A 19,569-nucleotide genomic window follows, 5' to 3' on the forward strand; every position below is an offset into this window, starting at 1 on the left:
TATTACTCTGGGTGCTTGGAATTGGAAGGAATCCAAACACTAGCATTAGACTTGAATTTCCAAGAAGGAACCATAAAACACTCTGAAACTCAATCCTTTAATCAACCCAAATCCAAACAGAGGTATAAAATGAAAATGCTCACGATAATGCACGGAAAATGTCAGTGATTTGGCCATCGATCTCCGCCAGCTCTTTGCTGATTGTAGATAACGTATCCATCTCTCCAATAAACAACAATCAAATCAAATCCTTCAGATCATCACGAAACTCATATTCTGGGAAGTTCCCCAATCAAATCCAATCCCCAACCGAATGAAAAGGGCCGAATCCTTCGCATTGCGGAACGCCACAATATTCGAACTACTGAACCACCCAAACCGCAGAGGATGGAAGGAGAAGAGGAAGCTATCGCGATACAAAACCCTCCTCGACCTCATCAATGTACAAACGCGACTCGACTTATTGCTTAGATCTGGGTGGCACAAGGTCGTGTTCGAATAAGAGGTTTGGGGCCGTGCAACCAAATCCTTGATACTCAAACATTAAAATAAAATAAAATAAAAATCAATCAAAGAACAAGCATAGTTGCAGATCTGTAAATTTGAAACAAAGAACAAAGTTCACAAGCTTGAGTGACCATACATGACGCCAATGGAGGTGAAACCAAGGGGAAGAGAGAGAGAGAGAGAGAGAGAGAGATGGCGACTTGATCTGGGTTGGAGAGAGTCAGATCTAATGGAGGTATGGCGGAGCTGTGGGAAGGGTGGGTTGGAGGTCAGGCTGGAAGGCAGGGGAAATGGGAGAAGATGAGTTTTTTTATTTATTTATTTATTTATTTAAAAATATTATTATTATTATTATTTTAAATAGATTTTTTTATTGTTTTTTCCTTTATTTTATTAATTTTATTTCTTATGTGGAGTCCACATCAGTTAAAAAAAGGGTCCCACAAATGCCACGTAGATAGATAACAGATTTTCTAACGATCTCGCTAATGAAGGGGGCAAATTGTAGGTTTTCCGCGACATTGAGTATGTACTCGTAAATGTCCCTAAAATCGGGTATGAACTCGTAAATGACCATATAGGTTGGGGGTTTACTGTAGTTTGTTCTTTTTTATATACCAATGCTTTACTATATGAAAAGATTATAAAATAAAAAAAATACTAAAGCACAGGGACGGACCCAGGATTTCAAACTTGACTGGGCTAAATTTAACTTACATATAAACATACTAAGTAGATAGAAAACTCGACCGTATGATGTAATTTCATTGATAACAATAAATAATAATACACGAAAAATTGTTTTGTGTAAAAATATTGGCTAAGTATAAAAATTAGTTTTTCGGAATAATCATTTTCTCAAGATAATTTTTGGCGGTTTTTATTCCTTACACATCAAATAAGAAAACTTGATTTTATGGGATTTTAGTATGAGGTATATATTGACTTAATGAGCCATCATTTTTAGCCTAAATCTTAATTTGTACTAAAACCGATTTTTCATATTTTGATTTGGTGGGAATTTGATTTTTTTAGTATTTTTATTTGAATCCAAATGGGGGGTACTTCCATATTTACATTGTAAACTTAATTAAATGGCGCAATATAAAAATAAATGAAAGTAAAAGGAGAAAGACATATAAAAATAAATAAGGTAGCACCTTAATAGATCCGTCACTGACTTGGCTATAATTTTTTTATGAGTTGGGAGAAAAAAAGCCACCTGGGCTGTAGCCCAAGTTAGCCATGCCTATGGTCCGTCCCTGCTAAAGCATCACATTTTTAAATCGTTTTATACGGAATGAATCACATTATGTGACAGATGATGTGTTAATAATATTAACACGTCAAAGGTAATACTTGTAATAAATGGATACTATTTTCGTACATTAATAATGTGGTTTAAAAACATGGTCCTCTACACGATTATTTACTTGTTTTATAGATGTATTTGATATTAAGAAAGCAGGTAAATTCACCTAAATTAGAGGCGAGTTGCTCCACAATGCACAACCATTAAGAGTAGGTGAGCTTGGACCAAGATTTCATTTGGGTCATGATCCCCAATCAAGAGAGAAAAACCTTGCTAAGCTAACCGTACCAGCATTCATTCATATACATGTTTGTAGCAACAACCACTCGTCCCCGCCTCATTTCATACAACCATAAAGAATTGTGCTTGTGCGATCTTGCAGAGCCTTTTTACTTTTTAGCACCCCCCCATGGATATGTGATGCTTTTCAAAAATGATATGAAGGAAGTAACTTGAAAATGGAAGATTGGAATAATATCAAGCTTGGGTCCCATATTGACCGTCTCATTACATTGTCCATTTCAACCACAGAAAAATGGTCACAAATCAAACAACAACAAAATGATCACATAAACAGATGAAAACTCCCCCTCAACGGCAACCTCCTTTTTTTTTTTTGGGTGGCTTTGAGAAATTGAAAAAATGTAACTAAGAAGAGAGAGAGAGAGAGAGATGTAGCAGCAGCTTCCATTTCCTTATCAAACAACTTCCCATCCAATGTTAAGCAAGCAATACCAACCTTTTTCCCTTTTCTTTCTTTTTCTTTTTCTTTTTCTTTTTCTTCAAGTAGCTCTTTTCTGTGAGAAAACTACTGTTTAGGTTGTTGGCGGATGATTTGTTGGGTACTCTCCTAATCTAACTTCACTTGCTCTGTACGTACACACTTGAGACAATTCTCATACCATCCAATCTCAGTTTCAACTTAATATAATCTTTTTTTTTCTTCTGTTTTTTTCTGTATTTCTTATTTGATCAGCAACACGCTAGCACATTATGGGAAATTTTCTTTTCTTTTCTGCTCTGCCATGCATTCTGTGATGAGTGTCGTGGATGAATGTAACCAATTCACTTTCTCCATCCAATTATCTGAAAACAGAGAACCACACCAAATTTAAGAACCATTATGCCTTTCAATTTAGTCTCAGCATGGAACAAGCGCCGGAGGTCCAAGTCACATGACCACACAGACCCTTGTATGTTCTTTCTTCTTCCTCTTCTTCTCCTCTTTCTCTGCAACTTTGTTTTGCAGGGTGGTGCTCACCAACTTTTTCACACCTTTCAGGGATTTATAAACCGGTGGAGTATTGGCAACTTGATGATCAAGCCCCACAACCCCCAAAAAGACACCATCATGGTTCATCAATTTTCACACTCAAAGAAATGGAAGAGGCAACATGTTCATTCAGTGAAGAGAATTTGCTCGGAAAAGGAGGATTTGGTCGCGTATACCGAGGAACTTTGCAGTCAGGGGAGGTATATTTCGTTCTATAATTATCTTTGAAACATTATGAAGAATCCAGTTTCCCAGCACATTCTGATGCAGACCCTGTCTGTTTGGGAATTTGCAGGTTGTAGCAATCAAAAAAATGGAGCTGCCACCTTTTAAAGCAGCCGAGGGGGAACGAGAATTTCGAGTAGAAGTTGATATCTTGAGCAGACTTGATCACCCAAATCTAGTTTCTTTGATAGGCTACTGTGCTGATGGGAAGCAACGGTTTCTAGTGTATGAATATATGCAGAAAGGGAACCTACAAGATCACCTAAATGGTTGAATTTCAACTCAATATGCATCAAATAATTCCCATGTAAAATAATCAGTTTGCTAATCTTCAAATTAATCTTTAATGGTATAATAATAGGGATTGGGGAAGGAAAAATGGATTGGCCTCAAAGGCTCAAAGTGGCACTTGGAGCGGCAAGGGGCCTAGCATACCTCCATTCCAGTTCTGATGTTGGGATACCTATTGTTCACAGAGATTTCAAATCCACCAACATTCTTTTAAGTGCCGACTTTGAAGCGAAGGTAAGAGTTAAACAAACTTACTTTCACTGAAATTTTGTCTCCTGCTTTTGAACTCTGAGCAAAACGTATATATTTATATATAGCTGAAACTCGAGCACTATTTCGTATAGGTATCCGATTTTGGGCTTGCCAAGATGATGCCAGAGGGCCAGGAAACATATGTGACTGCTAGAGTACTTGGTACATTCGGCTATTTTGATCCCGAGTATACATCGGTACGCATATTTGAAGATCAATGGTTTTCATTGTTGTACATTATATATGTCTCACCAGTAAATATAGCTGCATTGAAATTTTCTTTCTTATTTGGATATATAATCTATCAAAACTCATGCATTCTCCAACATCTCTTTGTTTGGTCCTGTTAAAAACTAAGAAAGTAGGGGAATAAAAAGAACACATTAGCAAATGAGTATTTCTAGACATTTCGTGTGATGCATGGCATGCTGCTTCCTGTAATGTACACTTTTATCATCAAACTCACCACAACCCGTCTCAAATGAATATTTTCGGGATACTTTGATCTTACTATTAAATAGAAAACAATGTCACACTCATATAACAAGAAGTGTATTTGGAAACAGACTGGAAAACTCACTTTACAAAGTGATGTTTATGCATTTGGGGTGGTTCTTCTTGAACTTCTGACTGGACGTCAAGCCGTTGACATTAACCTGGGACCAAACGATCAAAACCTAGTGGTACAGGTAGGACATATCCTTTCTCCTTCCTACTTATTATACTGGTTAAGTACATTAGGTCGTTATAAATATGACCCAAGTTCATTTGTTTCAGGTAAGGCACATACTGAATGATCGGAAGAAACTGCGTAAGGTGATAGATTCTGAGCTGGGTCGAAGTTCATACACCATGGAATCTATAGCTATGTTCGCAAACCTGGCATCACGATGCGTACGTCGTGAGAGCAGTGAGAGACCCTCCATGGCAGAATGTGTTAAAGAGCTCCAGCTGATTATCTATACAAATGCGAAAGGCTTGGGAGCAGCCATGGCTCCTAATAAAGCCATGTTCTAATTGGAGGGTGAAGACTATGTACAACAAAATAGAGATCCTTTACTTCTTCTAATAAAAGAGTTGTTGAAGCTTCAAAGCTTGTGGACCTATGATCTTAGAAACAAGACCCAAGAAGAGCATTTGATAAGGATTGAGAAAAACACAATGCAATTAGTGAAGATATAAGATAAAAACATCATCCCAAAAATGATCAAATTGAAGTTGATTTTCTTGTATCATTTTGTTATTTCAGGGAATCTAAATTATACACTGTTAATTCCGGGAATACATAATTTTTAATGTAATACATTTCCCTTTTGAGTTTACAAGGCAGAAAGGGCCATATTATAGTTCATACATCTCTACAGTTCTTTAATCTATTTCCGCTAGAATTCTCCAAGAAAAAAAGCACAACACTGATACAACAAACGCCAAAGCCGGACAAGGAAAGGGAGGTTTATTTGGAGCAAATTATATATATGTACTCTTTGATGACTGTGTATTCTAGTTTGAATCTTTCAACTCAACTGGTGATATACAGGAAGAAAAGAAGTTCCATTTTTCAGGATTAAATGATATCTTTTGACCTTTTATAAGACCTATAAGTTAAAAAACAGAGTTGATTATATGCTACTACAATTCTGTACATTGGAAGCTTAGGAAAATAATTCTTTATATGATAACTTCAGGATCAAATATATCCAATATCTAAATCACATGTATCAAAACTGGAGTTGATCTGGTCATTACGTTTGCAAATTGCAATAACATTAGGAGTCTAGGACTACATATGATATACAAGAAATGCAAATGCCTGATGAGTTTACCTGCAACAAAGCAAGTCTCTACCATACACATAACAAAATGCAAGCAACAGTTGCTGGCACATAGGATCAAGCATTCTTGGCAAAATTCAACCCAGCTGGATAATCTTCACAACCTCAAAGGTCTCCCTATTCATCTATCCTGAACGACAAAAAACAAAAACAAAAACAAAAAAGGATTTGAGGAACAAGGAAACAGAGTGAGATTTGACTGCAACAACTTACAAAAAAGATCATTGACAAATAAAATAGAGAGAGAGAATTAGAGACAGTAACAGAAAAGGATGAAGTACTCTGTGTAGCAGTAACTGCACGTACCTCATAAACACGTATTATGATTTTCACATATACATTTATGATGTTAATTCCTCATCAGAACAGAATGTATCTGATTCTGAAAAGCTGGTTAAGACTGGAAGTTTCTTGCACATTAAGTGCTTGCGCCTCTGCAACAGCAACATAACCAAAATGTTATCCGTCTTTACAATGTCGTAACCTGCTCTTTTGTACATGTTGAATGGAGCTGTATCAATCATTCTGCAATGCAAGTACACCTCTCTTGAGGAACTCATCTGAGATATAAGTTCCTCGCTTGCCTTCAAAAGATGCCAGCCGATGCCCCTCCTGAAAATTGAAAAACCCATAGTCTTAAATCTGGTCTCATTCAAGACATTGTGAAGAAATCCTCTCTCTTTTGAATCTAGTGATATATGCTGAGAAGTTTTGTGATCAGTCATAGTTCGTAAAAGAGTGTCAATTATGAATAACCACATTCAATCTACCATCATAACAAAAATACATTATGACAAGCTCACAAGTACCCAAATTTGCCAATTACAAGCTATAAGTTAACATGCCCAAGTTTTATAGTCCTAAGTAACATTTAACAGACAAGGATATAAGCAGAACAAACAGTTGATAAAGAAATAAAAGCATTGATGGTTATGAGTAAGAAAAGCCTTAATTGGACAAGCAAAACGAACCTCCTAAGCGACTTCTTCACCGCCATGTTGCTTATATAAGGCGAGTTCTTGGGAGGAGTGGGTGTAGGAGGAGAAGCGTTGGCACCCTTTTTGTCAAAGCAAACTTCCACAGTCCCCGCCAAAAATTCAACTTCATCAACTTCTTCTTCATCTTCTGTGTTTTTTTCTTGTTGTTCTTCACCCTCTTCTTTACGTCTTCTGTAAAACCCAATAAGCGTGGCCGTGTGTGGCGATAGCTCCATCCGCTCAAACAAGTATTGCTTGACCAAGTAGCCCAACACAGAGACATATCCAGAAGGCAAAAGCATCGACTCTGCAAACGACTCAGCCAGCAACCCAACAGTGATGTCCATTTCCTCCGGCCTCATCACCCGAACCCACATCGACCCAGATTCCAATTCCTGATAATACCTGAAATTCTCAAGCAATTTGAGTTGCTCGAGCTCTTCACTGCTCAGAAATCGACCTGTTCTAAGTGGGTATTCAAGAAATGACGAAGATGTTGTAGTTGTGCTTGTAGTTGTAGCTGTATCAGTAGCAGTTGTATCAGAAGCAGTTGTTGTTGTTGTTGTTGAAGAATGAGATGGAGAGGAGGAAGATTTGAAAGAGGAAGGGTGTGATTTATGGAAAATAGCAAGTGGGTATTTGGGGCAAAGAGTTGAGGTTGGGGGAGAGAAGGGAAGGGGAGTTTGGTGAGGCTTGAATTGGGTTGTTTTGGAAAAGAGATGGTGGTGCTGTGGATCTAAGGAAAAAGAGAGTGAAACTGTTGCAGCCATAGATTTGATTGATTGCAGTGAGCGAGTGGATGAGAACACAACAATTACTCTTTACTTTGTTAATTGGTTTGGTTCCAAATCTCTTTTTCTTTCTGGTTTCTATTGATTCTTCTCCCCCTATCTTGTTGATACTTGTCCTGACCCCTCCGAGTTTCGCTAATAAATTTCACAGAAGAGAAAGAGCTTCTTCCATATGGATTCATGGAGCTTTGAGAAACTCTTTGGTATTTTTGTGAGAACGAGCAACAAAGGCCCAAATGATGACCCAACAACTAGGGATGGCCCAGGTGGGCAAGAAGAGAATAGAAAAATATTTATGGATCTTGGTAATATTTTGAAGTCTATATGTCAATTAGTACGTAAAGGGAGTTTCTTTTATTGAATTTGAAGACAGTTTCACAAACCACAAACTTGTTTATTGATCCTTGTTGGAATGCATGCATCATGTGTATGCATGAGAATGGAAGCTAATCCATGTTGAGTTTAGAAATTTCCATCCTCCTAAGAAATTAGATTCTCATCTCACTGAAATTTATGAACAAAGAGGAAACACAAGGATCAAAATTGAAGCAAAAGATATAACAAAGACACAAATTTGCATCCACACAAATTCCTGAAAAGGATATTTGAAGGCTGGATAAATTGTAGGCAACGTGGCAAGGTTTACATTATGGATTCTCAGGAACTGCCATTGATCTTTTAAGAATTCTATCCCACTTCTTCCAAACGAATTCATTTGTACAATATATAGACCACAATGGAACTACCTTCCAAAACATATATAGATTATAATACGTGCCATTGATCTTTTAAATCTTCTTGTTTTCTTCCATTGCAGGAGAGAGCCCAAACAAAACCACTCAACTCAATACCTGTTTGTCTTCCTCTTCTTTTGGCTTTCTCTCAGAGCTATTAACCACCACCACCCAAATTGAGAATAAGTTTGAAAGAAACAGACCCACCGATCTGATACTGCATCAACTCATTTTGCTCATCCTTAATTCACCGACCCTGATTATTCCATTTGTTCAGAACCTCTAGCATTATCTCATTCCATGTGTCTATAGGCCCTGGCAAGCACCAATGAACACAATCATTTTGGACCCTCTCTTGAACCCTATCAGCAAATGGAAATGGATTCATATAAGGCCCTGGGTGACCATCTGGCCTCATCAGTGATAATTTGGTCACATCCAATGCTTGCAGCCTAAACCCTGCAAATTTTTTACCATTTGCCTTAGCAGCTTCTACTTCTTCAACCTCAAGTTGCCTCATCTCAGCATCCATTCCTTCAAGCTGCTTCTCTCCCTCCATGTAAGGCTTGGTCTTGGCGCAAGCCCCTGCCTTGTCCCACTCACCTTCAAAATGTGCAGGTGAAAATGTTGTCACAATTACATTAACCCCATTGCCATTAGCATTAGCAACTCTCCTTTCAATTATGGCCTTGAGGGTAGTCTTTATGGCTTTTCTGAGCACATCATAGAAACCAATCTCACTGTGATTAAGACCAGGGCAGTAATGGCAGCCAAGAACTGAATCACCCTCAAAATAAACTGCTGGATGTAAAAACCAATGCCCAACAGACAACACAATCATGTCCATTTGACCCATATCTGCTGCCCACCTTTCATTAACTTGATCCAAATACAACTTGTTGTAATTTGGACCATCTTGTGATTTCTCAATACCTTTCACAAGAAATGGTGACCAATAAACTGACACACTGACATTGTGAGAAGAAAAATGCCATCTTCTAAACTTGTTCTCCTCACCATCAGTATAAACAAGGTTGGGAGGAGAGACAGTGGCTAGCATGCAAAGAAGAGACTCCAATTGGTTCCTGGCCATGGAGTCACCCACAAATGCTATGTGTTTGTTCCTAAGGATTTGGAGAAAAGTGTTGGGTTCAAACCTTGGTATGTGGCATTGCTTGGGTTTCCACCTCCAAAAGAGATAGCCCAAATCAGGTCTCCCATGGGTGATGCAATTCTGTCCTTTCTTGATTGTAGCACAGGTGGTGCCATTGTACAAAGGGCCCAGCTTGTCTTGGACCCAATTCCCACTGGTGTAGTCACATGGAGTTTCTTCACCTGTTTCTACTTCTGCACAAAACACCGACATACAAAATCCTTGTTAGCTATGAGAAATTAACAAGTTCAAGTATCTAAAAAAAACCCAAGTTAGCAAATTAAAGAAATCTATGACACAGAGAGCATATACGTGTGTAATTATGAGTACCTTGAGAAGAAGGAAAAGGAGGCAATGAAGAAGGAGAAGAAGAAGATGATGAGGTGGTGCTGATGGTAATGGCAGTGGAATGAGGGAGCTGATCTGTGGATTGAGGGAGAGAGGGGGTGTACAAGTATAAGCGAAGGACAGCAATGGGGAGGATGACATAGATGGTATAAGGTAAGAGCTTTCTGGCAAGAGAGTGATGAGATGGGTCTTTGAATGGGCTTGTAATTGTACCCATCTCAAAACCCTCTTTCTTTCTTCTTTTTCTCCGGCTCTGTTACCCTTTTTCTAGAATGCTATCTGATGGGAAAGCTGAGAGGAAGAAAGTGTTGTTTTCTTGGGTTGGCTTAAGCTTCTAGAGAGAGAGAGAGAGAGAGAGAGAGATGCTTGTTTGTGGGGTGATTCAGTCAAAGAAGCACTGAGAATCCCATTTTCTCTCTGGTTTGCCAACTAATTCCAAACCATTGGCGTTGTGATTGTTGTTGTCTTCTCGCGCTGTGGGAAACATGTGGTACTCTGCTTGTGCTTTTCCTTAACTTTTTCAGATAAATTTTCTTTTGGCACGTCTCCTCTTCTTTGGTATTTTTGTACATTTTTTATTTGGGTTGGCTTTCTTGTCCCGTATATGGGTAGAAGAGAAAACAATTATTTGCTCCTTGGTTTTTTTTGTCTAGGCTGTGACATGGTAGCCACCTACATAATTGGTAAAGTTCCTGTAATGTAATGTGTACTTTGGGAGTCTCAAATTGCCATTGTACTAGTAGTGGGGATATTCTTTAACCATTTGGTTTGGGGAAAGGATGTGATTGTCTTTGATCATTGCAATTATAGATGTCCTTGTCTTGAGGATTAAGGGCAATTTCAAATCATGATACCAACTATTTTGTACCACATCTTTAATCTGCCCTCGAGTAGTTCGTATTCTTAATTTTTTTTTTTAATTTATAAAAACAAATTAAATTTGACTTAAAAGGATATTTCAACCATTTACTCTTATCAAAATTGTCACTTATTATTGCAATATATATACTTGAAACCCCAAAAGTGTAACCAAGGTGGTTGGTGTGAGTGGTTCGGCATTCTCATTCCTTAAGAGAGGTCAGGGGTTCGATCCCTGCTCTCGTACGGAGTCACCACTTTGGCCAATACTTTATCCCTTACGGGCCGATCCGATGTGAGTGGGGATTAGTCTGGGTTGTAGTTAAGGCTTAAAGGTGCCACCCATAATTGGGGTCCATCCAGCTTATTCTAATTTTGAAAATAGAGCTTTACTGTTTGCCATGTCTCCCCACCATCGCTGCTTTTTCGCCCTGCCTTGCTTAAGCTTCTTCTTCTAGATCTTTCATGGAGCAAACTCCATGATATCGACTCTTGGCATGCTGAGTTAAGTTGCCATAAATTAATTATATATTAGTTGAGTGAAGTGCCATAGATGTAGATGTCTAGCTACAATACATGATGACTCCCCCAACTACTTATAAAAAGCCAAGCTGCATCGTGTAAAGTAATAAAACAAAAACCACTCATAATAATAATGTGAAACAACAACAAAAAAAGGCTGTGTCATTGTTTTCATATCAAGCCATTGGAGTCGGTGGAGTAGTTTATACATCTTTTATTTTATTTTTTCTTATTTAGAATTAAAAGTAGAGAGCAATAAGCTTGTAATGAAAAATAATGTGAAAGATTCAGATCCAATCTAGGCAACGCAGATAAATTCCAGAATAAAACACGTGTATATAGGGTTAGGAGTATTAAGAACAAGTTTGGTATTGAAATTTGAAATGGTACACGTATAAAATGCTGCCGCTCATTAATCGTGCCAACCACAATTGACTTTCATCTTACTTTGTTTGTTGGGTTGGGAGAGGGGGTGGGGGAGGGTGGGTCTCCAACAATGATTAAATTAATGACACCTTTTAATCTAAACATGTGACACATAAGCAGATCCAGGGCATCATATACAATATATATTAGTATGTAACAAAATATTTATATAATATATTATATATACGTACGTATATACATAGAAACAAAATATAATATATATATATATATATATGTGTGTGTGTGTAAACACATATATACATGGATGCACGTTGTGGTACGACGAAGGAAAAAAGAAACATTGTATAGGCATCCATCAATCGTAGTCATTGTGAACTTGCAAGAGTACATCAATCATGTTACTTAATGTCTAGGTCCGTATATACAAACATTTAATGAATTACCTACCCTACCCTCTCAATCTCATTCTCACACAAATATTAGGCTTATTTACAATAATGCCTCCTAAAACTACTGTTAAATTTCACATTGCCCTCTCAAACTTAAAGTGACCCACTTATCTCACTTGACTGTGGCTTAGTGACCCACTTTACCTCATGCTATCAATTCAATCCAAAAAATTGTTAACTATGATGACTTGACAATGGTATTTTTGTAATCTTATATACATGACCAATAAAATGGGTGATGTGGCAAGTAGAGCTCCACTTGCCACATCACCCATTTAATTGGTGGATAATGATTCATATGTACAAAATTACAAAAACACTATTGCCACATCATCAAAGTTAACAAATTTTTGGACGAAATTGATGGCATGGGGCAAACTGGCTCATCAAACCATGGTCAAACGGGATAAATGGGCCACTTTGAATTTGAAAGAGCAATGTAAGATTTAACTGTAATTTCAAAGAACATTGGTATAAATAAGCCAAAATATTATATACTATATAGTCTAATGAATGAACATTTAAACGCCATGCCCCGATACAGAGTGGTGGCCAGCTCACCTCCCACGATGGGGAAACGAAAATGACAACATGATGTTCTGTTGGCCCCACAGTCTGAACAAGAAATCTGGAAGAATAGAAGAAGAAGGACCCCTGTGCTCATGCACAGAAGAGTATGACAAGACAAGACAAGGCATATTTTGCTTCAAATCGAAACAATAGAGAAGTTTGATTTGGGTTAAGGACACTGGCCCAAAGTAAAAAAGTTGAAAGGAACAATAAAGGCCAAGGCTTGCTTGGATTTTAAGATTTGGGCCAATTCCAACTAAAGCCCACTAGCACATCAGCTGCAGCGAAAATAACTAGGGCTTTGTATCACAAATCAGAACACTCCAATTTGGGGAAAAACAAAAAAAATAAGGGGCATGGCCATGGATGGCAGCAACGCGGAGGAGTTGGCCATTGGGTGCTTCGTCTCTATCAAGACCACCTTGAGTGACGAGTTTCAGGGGCAAGTCATCACCTTCGATCGCCCCTCCAACATCGTCGTCATTCATATCCTTCACTGATCGCTATTATCAGTTGATTTAATCGTTTTTCCTTTCATTTTTACTAACCCTAGAGAAATTGAAGAGAAAAAAATTTGATCTTGCAAGTTATTTTTCTTTAACTTTTGAGATTACAAGAGGGTTCGAAAGGAGGGTCTCGGCGAAACATAAGGCTGCTGAAGGCGAACTATATAAAGGAGTTGTCGTATTTGGGTCAAGCCGAAGACCCACTTGATGTCAAAAACTGTTACCTTGATCTCAACAGTCTCCGCGCCAGAGAGGAATTGGCCATTAGGTAATTCATGAGCTACTCAATTGGAATTTTGTTGAATAGTTAATGAAGTTTTTTTTTTTTATGTTTTGGAAAAAGAATTAATGAAGTGTTTGGTTGCGTTTGATGATTGCAGACAAGCAGAGGCAGAGTCCGAGAGGATTGGTGTTGGGGTCACCAGCCAGGCCCAGAACATTTTCGACGCCTTGTCTAAGACGTGAGTGCTTTATCCAATTATTGCTTGCTAATCGAGTTCGTAGCTGAAAAACGATGAGGATAATGAATCTGCATCATGGTTTTCCGCAAAAGCAACCCATTTCCCTGTAAAATGAAAATGTTGTTGCATGAAGCCGATTGTACTGAATTTCTTAATTAGAAGTGGACTTTAAAATTTGTTGAGATAGAATAACTTAACTCTACAAGACTTGTTCTTTTGAAGTAGCTTAAAGATTTGAAATTTATGAGATTTTAGGTATGCATGTGTATGCATGAGGTGAAACCAAACATTTTTTCAATATTTTCACCGGTTGGAGAGATTTTGAATTTGATAGATTGATGATTCTTACATGAACACAGATGCAAAATGTAAAATTTCAAGGCTTTAGTTACAATGTAGATCATTCCATGGTTGGGACTTATGGAAAGTTTATAATTTTCAAGTTTGGAAAGTTTACATTTCCTGGACTGAGTGTAATTGGTGATGATGATGATCAGGCTTCCAGTGCGCTGGGACAAGACTGTAATAGTTGTGATGAATGCGGTGCGTGTAAGCAGTCCATATACTCCGGAGTCTGTCAGTGGAGGAACACCTGCTGCCAATGAGCGGGTGAAGAAAGTGGTAAGATACTTAAATTATCACATTATTTATCTTAGGCTGATTTTTATCAGGGAAACTTAAACCACAAATGCACAAACACAATCTAAGCACGTGAGATGCGATTGGCCAAGCCAACTGCATACATATATATATACTTGTGCTAACATATTCAAAATTTGCTTTTAGCTTGAGCTTGAGAGGAAAAGGTTGCAAACTCGTGGCAGTGGTCAATGATGGATTCAGGTTTGCACCTGGTTGGCCAATAGGAAAAGACTTTTCCCTCGAGGGATAAATCATGATGGGTATGTAGGTACACTCAACCTTCTCTGAGGGGAACATGTTATCTATTCTCTAGAGACATTTGAACGCCTGGATCAAAGAATCAATCCAATACTTGCTTATAATTCGATCTGTAGTTCTTTGGTCTTGCCAACAATTGGCTCTTCTGTTGTGTTTGCTATTGCTCTTGACTTGAGTTTGAGACGGTTTGTATGCTATTAAGAGATTGAGTTTTACACCATGGCTATACCCCTGTTGAATATTTGGGGAATTGCTAATTAATTGTGCATTTCTCGCCGATGTCACAACAGGGGCAAGTAATCTGATAAGACTTCGAAAAGTTAATGATTCTGAATTGTTTGGCATTTATGTTGTATGCTGCGTTGTATACCAGAGTACTGTTAAATTTTAAGTTATGGACTTTCCACACAACTTCAAGATTAGCACGATAGGTTAACAATTTTACTTCAAAATTGATTTTGAAATGAAAAGAATAGTCAATTTGATCTATTCCGGTAGACTGACCTGTCTCCTAAGGTTGAATAGGAGAAGAGATGTCAATTTATCTTTGGTTTAGAAATAGGGTAGACAGTTGAGGGAAAATTGCATTTGTCCAGTGTTTGCTAGTTATTGTTCTCTCGAGTGTTGGTCAAACAGCATCCTTGTTCATATGAAAGTCGCAAAATGTTTGTGGGTCGGTGTGCTTTATCTCTTGTGGTGTGTAGAGACAGACTGAGGTGGTGGGGAGGAAATGGTGAGGACAGAGGAGTGTAAGGTGTGGTTGGGATAAACAAGAGAGGTCAAACTGGTTGTAAGATCTGTTTACTTAGAGCCTAAATTAAAATAAAGTTGCTCCTTTTGAGGGAGGTTTCTAGATATCTGGATTCTCGATGCACCCAAGAAGACCAATTTTCCAATGCATCATTTGTATTTGGAGATTTCTTGTTTGAATTCTTTCAAGTATATAGGTAAAGTACAGGGTTTTGAATTCTAAGAAGTTAAGAAGGATTTAAAATTTAGAATGTAAAATGGTGCGTGATTTGTAAGCAACTGGAATACCATTAAATGAAATTAACTAAGGCTACAATTTACAATTTGAAACAGGCTAGCATTCGTAGAGCAATTTTAACACGTAACCGGAACCGTCATAGAAAGGACATGTTTAACCAGGCCCCACCCAACTGTGGCCACTCCATTCCAATTTTGAATGGGATTTACTTCCGACCAGAAAGGAAAAAAAAAAAGGTAAATGGGTTTTCGTCAAATGGCACTTGCCAACTAACCAGACAAGGAAAAGTAAAAAGAAAGGGAAAGAACGCATGTTCCAATTGATGTTACACATGAGACAGGTAAGGTAAGAGTAGGGGGTTATCTTAATTGGCTAATAATCTCCACCTGGTAGATTTGATGGTTAATCTTGGAGTTCTTATATTAAAAGGAAAAATTAACGTATGATTTTGCCAGTACGAGGATTCACTCAAATCATTCATGAAGTGGCCCTCATCGACCAACATTGCCACCAATATCGTTGGTTCTAAGAGTAAGAAGATTACTATTTGTTTAGACAGTGGCCACCGATGTGAAAGGTCAAAGAAGAAATGACTATTTGAAAAAGATTGAAGTATGTTAGCCAACAGGATACAGCCTTCAAGCACAAAAAGGGAGAAGAACTTGAAATGTTATCATGGTGCCATTCTAAACATATTACGTATTATCATATCAGAAAGTCAAAATATATAGCAATAGATGATTGGTTTGGGATAGCACCACAGTTATATCCCCCAGTATAAGTAAGTTTTTCTCCAAAAGAGGACTCATCCATACCATTATTTTCTCATAACCAGAGGATGAGGATCTAAGGAGAATGATGGGAATTTAACTAAGCAGCATTTGCAATCATACTACTTAAACTATGAATATGATCAGTCAAATTCTATTAGTTGGTAGAGTGATAGGGCACTCAATTACTTGAGAATCAATTGCCTCCCTCTCTTTTGCATACCTGATAAAGCTTTCTATAGTTTATAGCTATTTCTCTTTCTTCTTTTCTTCTTTTCTTCTTTTCTTCTTTTCTTTTATAAAGTTGGTTACTTGATATATTTATATTTATATAATGTTTTTTTTTGGGGTGGGGTGGGGGGTTGGTTTAGGGAAAAGAAGGTAAGGGGGGGTCTTTTGTGGGGGCATGGAATAAACCTTTTGATGTTTACTTCATTTACTTGGAAGGAACGTCAGAATCATGGAAAGTTCTAGTTAAGTACTTAGTCATCAATTAATGAAGTGACACCAACCACACTCAAAACTTGATAAAAAGACAATTTCACTCTTTTATCCCAATGGAAATAACGTCAAGTTTCAACCCGAAAGAAATCATTTTCATATACAATGCAACAAGTAACTACGACACCCACTATTTGGGACGCTAAAATAAAGCATCTTCTTTGGCATCTTGTTCTTAAAACTTGGTCATTGTTCAACGAAAATTACCAGCATCCTTCACTTCCCTGACCCACTTGGGCCCAAAGTTGATAGATTAACAAGAGTCTCACAGTTCAAAAGTAGCACCCTCATGGTACCATTTCTTGAAGACGGTTAAATCTTTAAGCTTTATCAAATTTACAAGTCTTAAATGTTCGTTTACAATTTTGATAAAAAGACAAACTTGATAAACAAAAAAAAATCATGGTTTTGGTATTGGATTTTGAAAAGTAATATTTGTTTTGAGTTTATATGCAGTGGCGGAGCCAGGAATCTTACCACACGGGGTCTTAGTGTAAAAGTTCCAAAAAAAATTTTGTTGGGTAGTTGTACATGGAAAGACAACATTGGAGATATAAAATAAAAATTATTTTATTGTTCCGATTACTATTGCTTCATGGTGTGTGACTAGATTTATGGTTTGTAACTTGTGAGGTTTATTCTATACCATTCATGTCAACCCTTATTGTGATCCGGCGTGTAAATTGGCGGACAACAAGTATAGGACCATCGATTTTCCGTTTGAGCCGGCGAATGGAAAAGTGAACATAGGACCATTTGAGTTTTTGACAGAGAGGGTGATGGATTTGGATGGTTTTTTCACATACATAGATGTTTGTGATGTTTCCTGTCAAATTGAGGATTGGAAAAGTAGGGAATTAATTAATGCTGGCATTATTTTTGAAAAGCCTAGAAGATTGAAAAGTATTGTAACTTTGAAATAATTTGTGGGCATCCATGGACATGGTTGGAGAATAATGTGCTGTGCTCTTCCCAAACAAGACAATCACTTGATTTCGGTCTTGAAATTTGATTAACTCTAGTCTGAGATTACATTTTATTTTGCCTCAATGGTATCTCGATTAATGAACTGATAAATGAAAGAAATAACTATATCTCAAAAGAGAAAAGAAAATGAAGAGATAACTATAAAAACATGAATAAAATAAATGAATAAAACCAATAAAGTAGTGACTGTTTAGTTGATTGAAATTATTAGCTAGTCTTTGGTGCAGAAATGGAAATAGAACTCAGAAGATACAACGATGGTTGGGTTTGGTTTGACAAGGGTTGGCCAGAGTTCTCAAAGTTGTGCTCTCTTGACTATGGTAATTGGCTAGTCTTTGGGGGTTAGAATGGAGGAATCGAGTCTGGAGAGAAGCAGTGGCTAGAGAAGGATGCTGGCACCTTTTTTTAATTTTTTTAAATTTCAGACCTGGTCCAAAACGACGTCGTTTTGGCCAGGTCATTTAAAAAAATTCCCTGGGCCAAAACGATGTCGTTTTACCCAGGCTGTTTTTAAAAAACAAACAGTCCCGCGCGCAGGCCTTCTTCTTCAGCTTGCAGACCCTTCTTATTTCAGTCATTTCGTCGACCACTTGGCGTGCAGCTCTAAGAGGTCGCACCAGTAGCTCCAAGGGACCTCTAAGCTTAATTCCATGGCTTCCAAGAGGTCGCGCGACCCCATTGACCCCACTGTGGCTCCGCCTCTGTTTATATGTGAGAGAGGAAGATGGTGGCAAAGGCAAGCTTTGAGAATTTGATATTTGACTAGAATGATCTTTTCATTGATAGGTACAATTGATTTATACAAGAGTATATTAATGTACAAGGAAACTAGTCATGTAATTTAGGAAACCAATTAGAAAGCAAAATCCTAATTACAACATGATTGATATTTGATACTAATGGATATTATACAAATTGATTTCTTATCATTCCCCCTCTCCCTCAAGTTGGCGAGTGGATATTAAAAACTCTCAACTTGTGAAAAAGATTGTTGAATTCTTCTTTTCCCAATGCTTTGGTAAGGATGTTGGCCAACTAAGAGGACGAACTCACATGTTGTTGTGTAGCAATCAAACCTTCCTGAATTTTATCCCGAATAAAATAGCAATCCATTTCAATATGTCTTGTTCTCTCATGAAATACTAGATTAGTGGCAATATGTAAAGTTGCCTTGTTGTCACAATACAACAAAGCAAATTGGCAATGAAGGATGCGCAAATCCTTGAGAAGAGATTTAAGCCAAGACAACTCACAACATGCCTCTGCCATAGATTTATATTTGGCTTCTGCTGAAGACAAAGATACGATTCACTTCGACTTCCATGAAATTAAAGAAGATCCCAAAAACACACAATATCCTGTAGTAGACCTTCTAGTATTAGGACAACCTGGCCAATCAGAATCACAGAATGCACACAAAGTCAAGTCACTCTGAGAAGACAACAATATCCCTTAACCTGGCGTGTTCTTCAAATAACAAAGAATGCGAAGCGTGGCCTCCATGTGAGGTTTACATGGGGCATGCATAAACATGCTTAAGACATGAACATAATAAGTAGTATTTGGCCTCGTGATGGTCAGATAAATCAAATGACCAACAAGTCTTCTATAATAAGCTGGGTCTTTAAGCAATTCACCCTTATTAGAAAGCTTAAGACCTTTTTCCATAGGAAAATCAACAGGTGTGGCACATAGGAGCTTTGCATCCTTCAAAATTTCCAATGCATACTTGTGCTGGGATAAGATAATACCTTTCTTTGATCTTGATACTTCAATCCCCAAAAAATATTTCAAATCTCCAAGATCTTTAATACCAAAATGACTGTGCAAAAAATCCTTGAGTGCAGAGATATATGTAGGGTCATTACTCGTAATTACAATGTCATCAACATAAATTAATAATGCTGTGAAAGATTTCTCTTTATTGTGAGTAAAAAAGGAATAGTCAGCTTTAGACTGAACGTAACGAGTGGAA

General features: G+C 37.7%; 4 protein-coding genes across 6 annotated transcripts; 2 read left to right on the plus strand and 2 right to left on the minus strand.

Annotated features, from left to right (window-relative positions):
• Positions 1–2,527: 2,527 nt before the first annotated feature.
• On the plus strand, positions 2,528–4,919 carry LOC110770081 (Protein kinase superfamily protein). The gene is made up of 8 exons (XM_021974164.2): positions 2,528–2,691; positions 2,916–3,012; positions 3,102–3,292; positions 3,388–3,586; positions 3,679–3,842; positions 3,953–4,057; positions 4,427–4,549; positions 4,638–4,919. Exons 2-8 carry the CDS (start codon positions 2,943–2,945, stop codon positions 4,875–4,877), a joined length of 1,092 nt encoding a protein of 363 aa, XP_021829856.1. The 5' UTR covers positions 2,528–2,691; positions 2,916–2,942; the 3' UTR covers positions 4,878–4,919.
• On the minus strand, positions 4,320–7,849 carry LOC110770082 (Acyl-CoA N-acyltransferases (NAT) superfamily protein). Of its 3 annotated transcripts, none has more exons than XR_002528683.2 (4): positions 6,664–7,849; positions 5,999–6,304; positions 5,684–5,822; positions 4,320–4,963 (listed from the first exon to the last, which is right to left on the minus strand). XR_002528683.2 is itself a non-coding variant. In XM_021974165.2 (3 exons), exons 1-2 carry the CDS (start codon positions 7,437–7,439, stop codon positions 6,034–6,036), a joined length of 1,047 nt encoding a protein of 348 aa, XP_021829857.2. In that variant the 5' UTR covers positions 7,440–7,849; the 3' UTR covers positions 4,320–5,822; positions 5,999–6,033. The 3 variants fall into 3 exon arrangements, 1 of the variants encoding a protein (XP_021829857.2); XR_002528682.2 differs by having other exon boundaries at positions 4,320–4,970; XM_021974165.2 differs by having other exon boundaries at positions 4,320–5,822.
• A 131-nt stretch (positions 7,850–7,980) lies between these two features.
• On the minus strand, positions 7,981–10,210 carry TBL27 (TRICHOME BIREFRINGENCE-LIKE 27). The gene is made up of 2 exons (XM_021974162.2): positions 9,678–10,210; positions 7,981–9,541 (listed from the first exon to the last, which is right to left on the minus strand). The coding sequence occupies exons 1-2, from the start codon at positions 9,910–9,912 to the stop codon at positions 8,442–8,444; spliced, it is 1,335 nt and encodes a 444-aa protein (XP_021829854.1). The 5' UTR covers positions 9,913–10,210; the 3' UTR covers positions 7,981–8,441.
• A 2,577-nt stretch (positions 10,211–12,787) lies between these two features.
• LOC110770098 (uncharacterized) lies at positions 12,788–14,682 on the plus strand. Its single transcript, XM_088251186.1, has 5 exons — positions 12,788–12,966; positions 13,095–13,255; positions 13,368–13,448; positions 13,946–14,069; positions 14,235–14,682. The coding sequence occupies exons 1-5, from the start codon at positions 12,838–12,840 to the stop codon at positions 14,280–14,282; spliced, it is 543 nt and encodes a 180-aa protein (XP_088107312.1). The 5' UTR covers positions 12,788–12,837; the 3' UTR covers positions 14,283–14,682.
• Positions 14,683–19,569: the final 4,887 nt, after the last annotated feature.

This window comes from Prunus avium, chromosome 1, assembly GCF_965620075.1.
Source record: "Prunus avium chromosome 1, drPruAviu1.hap1.1, whole genome shotgun sequence".
NCBI lineage: Eukaryota > Viridiplantae > Streptophyta > Magnoliopsida > Rosales > Rosaceae > Prunus > Prunus avium.